This window comes from Aspergillus aculeatus (genome assembly GCF_001890905.1).
Source record: "Aspergillus aculeatus ATCC 16872 unplaced genomic scaffold ASPACscaffold_15, whole genome shotgun sequence".
Taxonomy (NCBI): Eukaryota; Fungi; Ascomycota; class Eurotiomycetes; order Eurotiales; family Aspergillaceae; genus Aspergillus; species Aspergillus aculeatus.
In genome coordinates, this window is record NW_017962990.1 from 379,497 (window position 1) to 387,786 (window position 8,290).

The 8,290-nt window shown below is 53.8% G+C and overlaps 3 protein-coding genes across 3 annotated transcripts in view; 2 read left to right on the plus strand and 1 right to left on the minus strand.

The window, feature by feature from the left end:
- The first annotated feature begins 483 nt into the window (after positions 1–483).
- Positions 484–2,662, plus strand: gatA (4-aminobutyrate transaminase gatA). The gene is made up of 4 exons (XM_020205779.1): positions 484–985; positions 1,054–1,089; positions 1,168–2,330; positions 2,391–2,662. The coding sequence occupies exons 1-4, from the start codon at positions 735–737 to the stop codon at positions 2,435–2,437; spliced, it is 1,497 nt and encodes a 498-aa protein (XP_020053151.1). The 5' UTR covers positions 484–734; the 3' UTR covers positions 2,438–2,662.
- A 1-nt stretch (position 2,663) lies between these two features.
- Positions 2,664–3,686, minus strand: spt4 (transcription elongation factor SPT4). Its single transcript, XM_020205780.1, has 4 exons — positions 3,584–3,686; positions 3,241–3,438; positions 3,112–3,164; positions 2,664–2,995 (listed from the first exon to the last, which is right to left on the minus strand). The coding sequence occupies exons 1-4, from the start codon at positions 3,659–3,661 to the stop codon at positions 2,962–2,964; spliced, it is 363 nt and encodes a 120-aa protein (XP_020053152.1). The 5' UTR covers positions 3,662–3,686; the 3' UTR covers positions 2,664–2,961.
- A 726-nt stretch (positions 3,687–4,412) lies between these two features.
- Positions 4,413–8,290, plus strand: part of ASPACDRAFT_54199 (uncharacterized protein) — a gene marked incomplete at both ends in the record, with an annotated part of 5,059 nt that continues 1,181 nt past the window's right edge. Inside the window, 9 exons of the mRNA XM_020202848.1 lie at positions 4,413–4,565; positions 4,679–4,759; positions 4,833–5,271; positions 5,331–6,061; positions 6,117–6,148; positions 6,950–6,992; positions 7,052–7,182; positions 7,245–7,357; positions 7,414–8,270. Coding sequence (XP_020053153.1) covers positions 4,413–4,565; positions 4,679–4,759; positions 4,833–5,271; positions 5,331–6,061; positions 6,117–6,148; positions 6,950–6,992; positions 7,052–7,182; positions 7,245–7,357; positions 7,414–8,270 — 2,580 coding nt within the window. The remainder of the gene's footprint in view (positions 4,566–4,678; positions 4,760–4,832; positions 5,272–5,330; positions 6,062–6,116; positions 6,149–6,949; positions 6,993–7,051; positions 7,183–7,244; positions 7,358–7,413; positions 8,271–8,290) is intronic.

An 8,290-nucleotide genomic window follows, 5' to 3' on the forward strand; every position in this document is an offset into this window, starting at 1 on the left:
GCAGTATAAAGCCCGCATACTCGTCGAAACCGTTGTTTGCTTCAATTGTGAAGGAACATTCCTTATCTTGCCTGCCAAGCCGACCGATAAGAATGATCTGGGGAACTGGAAGCTGTCTCCAACTTCCACATCGTGGGCTCAGCACTGCTGTTTCCCACCGCTGCAATTGTGAAGCCCTATTGCAAAGGGAAAGTCGTTCCGGGGGGGAACACAGTCCGGACAGCAATCGGTCCGAATGACGAGGAAATGGATAATCGATGCTACTAATAGTCGAGTGATCAGGACTGATTGTGAGTCTCCATTTTATCGGCGCCTCTGCTGGATCGCCGAGCACGGGCATATCCGGGGTGGTGATTGGTGCAAATCGCCGAGGAGAGCTCTCTGGCGCGGGGCAGCTTCCGCATGAGCTGCTTCTCCCTCCGCACCGCGGTCTGCTATTTAACCAGGCGCGCCGCCAAGTTTTGGAGGAGAGTCTTTGTTCTTTAATTCCAAGTGTCAATTATCTTCTTGACTGTCTATTGCAGCTTCATCTTCAATCTTGTCTGCTGATTGTCGACTATTTGGCTTGTTGGGCGATCTATCCTACTATTCTCCCCTCAATCCCTTATCTGTCGTCATCGCGTTATCATCCCTCTCCACTCCGCTTCTTTGTCCTGGTTGTGCCTGGCACAAGGGATAATTAATCTACTCTTCCACCAAAACCACCCATCAAACAATCTTCCTGTATATTCACAATGGCAGCTGTCTTCCGCTCCAGTCTCAAGCTTCGCACGGCGACTCGCCTTTCGGCAGTCCGCCCCCTCAGCACCACTGCCCACTTGCGGGCTGCTGAGAAGCCATTCTTCCCTGATGAGCCCACGGCTCCCAAGTTGGCCACCGCCATTCCCGGCCCCAACAACAAGGCTGCTGCTCAGAAGCTGGATCAGGTCTTTGACGTGCGCAGCTTGAACATGCTGGCTGACTACTACAAGTCTACTGGAAACTAGTATGTCCTTTGAGCCCCTCCAGGTTATCGCTTTGAGTCATGAGTTAGTAGCTAATTATCGACCGCAGCATTGCCGACACTGACGGAAACCTTCTCCTTGATGTGTAAGCTACCATACTTCCTTTGATCCTTAACCTATCACCAATGTAATGATTCGCATCTAACGCGTTCCTCGGCGACAGCTACGCCCAGATTGCCTCCATCCCTGTTGGTTACAATAACCCTCACCTCCGCAAAGTGGCCGAGTCTCCCGAGATGGTCAATGCCTTGATTAACAGACCCGCACTGGGTAACTTTCCCTCTCACGACTGGGCCGACATCTTGAACACGGGCATTCTCAAGGTTGCTCCCAAGGGTCTCAATCAGGTCTTCACTGCCTTGGCTGGTTCCGATGCCAACGAGACTGCTTATAAGGCGGCTTTCATGTACTACCGTCAACGCGAGCGTGGTGGCGCCGACAAGGAGTTCACCGAGGAGGAGCTGCAGACTACCATGAACAACCAGTCCCCGGGTTCCCCTCAGCTGTCGATTATGTCCTTCAAGTCTGCCTTCCACGGCCGTCTCTTCGGTAGTCTGTCTACCACCCGCAGCAAGCCTATTCACAAGCTTGATATTCCTGCCTTTGACTGGCCCCAGGCTCCCTTCCCCTCGCTCAAGTACCCCTTGGAGGAGCATGCCGCGGAGAATGCCCAGGAGGAGCAGCGCTGCTTGCAGGAGGTTGAGCGCCTGATTAAGGAGTTCCACAACCCTGTGGCAGCTGTTGTGGTTGAGCCTATCCAGTCGGAGGGTGGTGACAACCACGCCTCTCCTGCTTTCTTCCAGGGTCTCCGCGACATCACCAAGCGCCACAATGTCCTGTTCATCGTTGATGAGGTGCAGACCGGTGTGGGCGCTACTGGAAAGTTCTGGGCCCATGACCACTGGAACCTGACGACTCCCCCCGATATTGTGACTTTCTCCAAGAAGGCCCAAACTGCCGGATACTACTACGGAAACCCCGCTCTGCGCCCCAACAAGCCTTACCGTCAGTTCAACACTTGGATGGGTGACCCGGCCCGTGCCCTCATCTTCCGCGGTATCACCGAGGAGATTGAGCGCCTGAACCTGGTGGAGAACACTGCCATCACTGGTGACTACCTGTTCGCCGGTCTCGAGCGCCTTGCTAAGCAGTACCCCGAGCACTTGCAGAATCTCCGTGGCAAGGGCCAGGGTACCTTCATTGCCTGGGACTCTCCCAAGCGTGATGAATTCTTGGCCAAGGCCAAGAACGTCGGTGTCAACATTGGAGGAAGCGGCCAGAGCGCCGTTCGCCTGAGGCCCATGTTGATCTTCCAGAAGCACCATGGTAAGTCAATCGGTATCACCTGACAGGAGTAAGATGGCCGGAGGCTAACATTGTGTGCAGCTGATATCCTCTTGGAGAGCGTTGAGAAGATCATCAAGCAGCTGTAAAGCGGCCTGATTGCCTACCAACATTTCTTCTTTACCTGGGACATTTGTGATTGAAATCTGGCGTTCAGTGGTACATCGGGCGGGTCGGCAATTAATTGGATTCATTTCTTGCGTTCTACTTGAGCCAAATTCAGCAGCGTATGAGTACGATGAGTTGATGCCTTGTATTTATGTTAGCATCGAGAAATAGCAATTGGATGCCATCAGGAAGGCAACATTGAACATTCATCTAATCGGGTATCGAGCATTGTTTGGGGCTGATCTTCTGAACCTTTCTGAAAGCTCGTCTTTGGAAAAATAAGAATAGACGAGCAACCCCGGCGCAGTAAAAAGAAAACCAAGGGGCAAGCAACCATATTTCCCGGAATCGCATATAGTACGAGAGAACAACCTAACCAAAACTCCAGTGTTGTGCAACCGCGCAAGGAACAAAAAAAATAGAAATCCACCTTCCCTTCCACCCAGAATTTCTAGGCCGCGCGGCCTTCGTCATTCAGCAAATATCGAAGCAAGTGGCCCCGTTCCTACGCCTCCTCTTCGCCAGTACTACCATCCCTCCTATAGAAGAAAATCAGTCAGTAAGCTTCTTCTGCTGCTGCTGCTGCTGCTGCTGCTGCTGCTGCCAGGGCGTGTCTCAGAAACACAAGATGGAGGGAGTGTGTGGCTCAACATACGGAATATACTTGATCCCCGAGTCCTCCAAGCTGGAAATGATCTCATCCGGAAGCTGCAACAGCCGTCAGTTAGTCTCCAAACCACACCCGGTGGTATGGGCCAGGCCCATGCGCGCCAAAAACACTCACCGAACCGGTCACCTTGACGGCGTATGTCCCGGGGACATAGCTATCCAGCCGCTGCCACCGAGCCACCCAGCTGGTCGTGGGATCCCGGAGTGTCAGCAGGCCCTCAAAGACCTGGGATGTGCATTCTTGGATGGCGTCGTTGTTGCCGCGGAGGCCGAGGACGTTGTCGCAGTTGGGGCAGCCTTCGCGCATGAATTTCTGCATTGCGGGGGCAAAAGGATATTATGTTAGCTTTTGGATGACGGTCATGTGTGAGGTTATGGTGTGGGAGGGGGCAGTATGGATTGGAATGGGTTGTGGTAGTGAAACAGAAGCTGGTTTGGGGGTTGCGTTTTTGACTCACGCTGTGGAGTTGGACGAGAGAGCAGACCATGCAAGCGCGGAGAGTGCGCTGCTGGCTGGGCGCGACGTAGTAGGACATTTTTTCCTTTGGTTGAAAGTTATGCGGTTGGTTGGTTGGTTAGTTGGTTGGTATGGAGGTTGAGGAGGTCAACGGAGTGTCGCTGAGCTGGACTCCGGCCAGAGGTGTGTGCCCTTATGTGTGTTTTTTTGTTTCTTTGTTGCGGGTGGAATGCTGGGCTGGATCGAAGGCTGGTACGCTGTGGAGGGAGCCGCGACAGGGTTGGATGCTTTGCTGGGGGGAGGACAATAGGATTGATAAAGCAGAATGAATGGCGATAATGAATGAATTCAAGGTTGAGTAGAAGGTCCGGTGGTGGTCGCAGGTTCTCGAATCGGACCGGGAGAGTTGCCAAGACCGGAGAAAACGGGCGGACATCAAATAAATCATCGGAAGTGCTTCATGGCGGCTGATTGATTGATTGATTGATTGATTGACTGGCTGTTCACAGCTTTGCCAGAGATCAAAGATCTTTTATTCGTTGAGATTGCTCCTGGTCTTATTTCATTCTCTTACATTGTTATCAATTTGGGCACTGTCCGTGAGTCATTACTGTCCCCTTTGGTGTCGGGTTCACTGCATCATCATCGTCGTCGCCTCTCTCGTTCTCTCTCTCTCTCTTCAATTCTCCCCGCCTCTTTCCCTTAACAATTAATTTGTTCCCGCGTGCTCACCTGCCGAAAACCTCCCCCCTGCCATCCACCTCATTTTTACCAGGCCACTTGCTATCCACACTCTCCTCTCACTTTATCAACACCTTATTATCCTTCCGATGGCGTCCTCCGATCTTGAGGCTGCCACTGCGCTGAAGGCGCAGGGGAACAAGGCGTTCGCGCAACATGAATGGCCCGCCGCCATCGACTTCTACACACAGGCGATAGAGAAGTACGACAAGGAACCCACCTTCTTCAGCAACAGAGCTCAGGTATGTCGCGCTGCTGTCCCCAACAGTCTTGCTAGCTCCTCCCCGATCATCCTCTCAATGTGGCGGTTTCCTGTATACTGATACTTTGGCTGGGTGGCGTTGGGGAGATCTAGGCGCATATCAAGCTTGAAGCGTACGGATTTGCGATTGCAGATGCCACCAAGGCACTGGAGCTTGACCCCAACTTCATCAAGGTTTGTTCAAAGTCCTGAATGTGTTTAAGCGCCTGCGCTTGGACTATATTCTGACCAACGTCACATCACTTAGGCATACTGGAGACGAGCCCTTGCAAACAGCGCCATCCTGCACTACAAGGAAGCCCTCAAGGACTTTAGGGCGGTGGTTAAGCGGGATCCGGGAAACCGCGATGCGAAGCTGAAGCTCGCTGAATGTGAGAAGCTGGTCCGCCGGCTGGAGTTCGAGAAGGCCATCGAAGTCAGCGACCCGCCCTCGGCTTTCGAGAGCCTGGATATCGACTCGATTGCTGTGGATGCTAGCTACGATGGCGTGCGGTTGGAGAAGAACGAGATGACACAGGAGTTCATCGACGATATGATCGAGCGGTTCAAGAACGGCAAGAAGATTCACCGCAAGTACGTCTTCCAAATAATCAAGGCCGTGAAGGACATCGTCTACGCTGAGCCGACGATGGTGGAGGTTGGCGTCGAGGAGGGCACCCGCTTGACGGTCTGTGGTGATACGCACGGTAGGGACCTAGCGCGCTCTTGTTTTCTGGTTCTCCGGTGAAGACTGATCGTGGGACAGGACAATACTTCGACCTGCTTGAGATTTTCCGGTTGAACGGCTATCCGAGCGAGACGAATGCTTATCTCTTCAACGGTGACTTTGTGGATCGGGGATCGTGGTCGACTGAGATTGCTCTGCTTCTCTACGCGTACAAGTGGCTGAGACCCAACCGCATCTTCTTGAACCGTGGCAACCACGAGACGGACGACATGAACAAGGTGTACGGTTTTGAGGGCGAGTGCAAGGCTAAATACAACGAGACCACCTTCAAGGTCTTCTCGGAGTCCTTCTCCGCTCTGCCCTTGGCCACGTTGATCGGTAACAAGTACCTTGTTCTCCACGGTGGTCTCTTCTCCGACGACAACACTACCCTCGATGATATCCGCAAGTTGAACCGCCATAACCAGCGCCAGCCGGGCCAGCAGGGGTTGATGATGGAGATGCTCTGGACCGACCCGCAGACCCAACCTGGTCGTGGACCCAGCAAGCGCGGTGTTGGTCTTCAATTCGGACCCGACGTCACCAAGCGCTTCTGTGAGAAGAACGGACTGGAGGCGATCATCCGATCGCACGAGGTTCGCATGGAGGGCTACGAGGTCGAGCATGATGGACGCTGCATCACGGTCTTCTCGGCGCCCAAGTATTGCGATTCCACCGAGAACAAGGGTGCTTTCATCAAGATTGGGCCTGAGCTCAAGCTTGAGTACCAGGTCTTCGAGGCTGTTCCCCACCCTGACATCAAGCCGATGGTAAGTCTTGCAGACCCTAATCAAGACAGGTACACAGACGCTAAAACGTTCGCAGGCCTACGCACAAAGCTCCCTCATGTCTATGATGTGAGCCCCATTCTGACTTGGAATGATAAACGCGGGGAAAGCCTCGCGGCTTGGAGGCGAAGTTCCGAATACATAGACGAGGATTCGGATGGATTGCCTCAGGACCCACAGTACGAGGGCGATGTATCTATTGAATGATTTTTGATTGATGACGACCTTGAGGACCATTTTTGTTTTGCATAGCGGATTAAATCTATCGTTCTGGATCTGAGGGGTGTTTTCTTTTCTTTTCTTTCCTTGCCCTTTCTTTATTCTTTCACATCTTCATTGCTATTTCGCTTCTTGCCTGGCATGTGCAGGTCTGAGCGGTGTTGGATTGGCGGCTGTCGTGCGGAGTTGCCTTTTATCTGCATGTGCATTGTGCTTGTTTGTTGTTTCATTGCTTCGCTTTGGATGGTTGATGGTTATAGCAAATGTCCCTCTCTTCCCTTCTAGACAGACGAATAGACCGCGCAGCGCAATTAAATTAGAGAATGACTGACTGACTGACTGACTGACTGATTGATAATGGTTTGGCTGCGGGGCGGAGGGATTTCCGAGCGCGGCAACCCCGCGATTCTTCAAGGTTCAACCAAGTCGCGGGCTTCCCCTCCATCATTCTTCCTTTCTTCAGACACCATCTCTTCTTCTTTTTTCTTCTGTTTATTTAAAATCTTGGTTTTTCTTATACTAATATTACACAATGGACTACGACCCAAAAACCCGTAAGTCCCTCGTTTAATTCTCTAAAACCAACCAGTATTTGACTGACCCCGCTTTTCCCTCTCCACCAGCGCAATATCTCACTTCCGATCAGTCCAGCTTTGCCTCCGTCTCAGCTCGTGAGCGCTGGCCGATCATCCTGGTACGTCTGTCCCTGATAGATCACTGGCATGTAATGCTGACGACAACGATATAACGCAGACAGGTGCCATTGATGACCTGCACCGCACCGTTAGCGAGACAACCGATGAGGAAAAGCGTCGGGAAGGAAAGGAAATCACCGAGAAGCTCGCAGCATTCAAGTATGAGCTGCAGCATAACAGACAATTGACGTGAGACTTGTACCTGTACACCGCCGGTGCTAAACCATCTAACATGGCCATGCCGTCGACAGCCCCCTTCCCGACGACGGCCAACCCGATATCGCAGACTACAACAAGGAGCTCGAAGAACGGGGGAACCCGGCATGGCATGATGTCTCGTGGCTTTACTCAGAATGCTACCTCTGTGCGTAACATATTGAGCTCGGGGGCTTGGGCACTTGGCGCTGACGACATAATCAGACAGACGGTTGAGCACCCTTTTCTCGCTCTCCAAACACTGGAAGGGCTATGACGTGTTCGCCCGGCAGAAGCTCTCGACCTTCAAGTCATCCCGTCCTGCTGTTCTCGAACTGGCGGCCCGATACAAGGAGCTGGCCACGGAAGCCGAGAAGGGCGGCAACGAGGGCCGCAGCGCGGAGCAGGTCGAGCAGGCGGAGCGGGTGCTCTTCTCGGAGATGTGCGAGATCTGCCTGTGGGGCAATGCCACCGACCTCTCCCTCCTGACCTCGCTCACCTACGAGGACATCCAGAAGCTGCAGGGCTCCAAGGCCCGCAAGGCTGCCGAGGAGAACATCCTCGTCAACGACCTCGATGCCGCCTTCGACGTGCTGCAGCGGGCCCGGCGCGAGCGCAAAACCCAGGAACGGCGCGTCGACATCGTCCTCGACAACTCCGGCTTCGAGCTGTTCGTCGACCTCATCCTCGCCGGCTACCTGCTCTCCGCGGGGCTGGCCACGACCGTCGTCCTCCACCCGAAGGTGATCCCGTGGTTCGTGTCCGACGTCACCCCGCCGGACTTCATGGCCCTCATCAACGCCCTCGCCGACGCCCAGGGCTTCTTCACCGCCGCCGACGAGTCCGGCCGCACGCACGACCCGCTGTCCCAGAAGGAACTTTCCGAGGTGACTTTCCTGTTCGACCACTGGAGCCACCTCCACGCCGAGGGCAAGCTCGTCATCCGCCCGCACGCCTTCTGGACCCTCCCCGGCGGTTACTGGCGCATGCCGTACCTCGCCCCGGATCTCTACGAGGATCTCAAGCAGAGTGAACTCGTTCTCTTCAAGGGTGATCTCAACTACCGCAAGTTGACTAATGATGTGAGTTTCTGCTCCCCCCC

Excerpts from the sequence above, each read along its gene's own strand:
- gatA (XM_020205779.1), top strand. The coding sequence starts at position 735 with ATGGCAGCTGTCTTCCGCTCCAGTCTCAAGCTTCGCACGGCGACTCGC. Across the intron at positions 986-1,053 it reads TACAAGTCTACTGGAAACTA|CATTGCCGACACTGACGGAA; the intron begins GTATGTCCTTTG and ends TATCGACCGCAG. Across the intron at positions 1,090-1,167 it reads GGAAACCTTCTCCTTGATGT|CTACGCCCAGATTGCCTCCA; the intron begins GTAAGCTACCAT and ends CCTCGGCGACAG.
- spt4 (XM_020205780.1), bottom strand. The coding sequence starts at position 3,661 with ATGTCCTACTACGTCGCGCCCAGCCAGCAGCGCACTCTCCGCGCTTGC. Across the intron at positions 3,439-3,583 it reads CTCTCGTCCAACTCCACAGC|AAATTCATGCGCGAAGGCTG; the intron begins GTGAGTCAAAAA and ends CCCGCAATGCAG. Across the intron at positions 2,996-3,111 it reads TCGGGGATCAAGTATATTCC|GAGGGATGGTAGTACTGGCG; the intron begins GTATGTTGAGCC and ends TTTCTTCTATAG.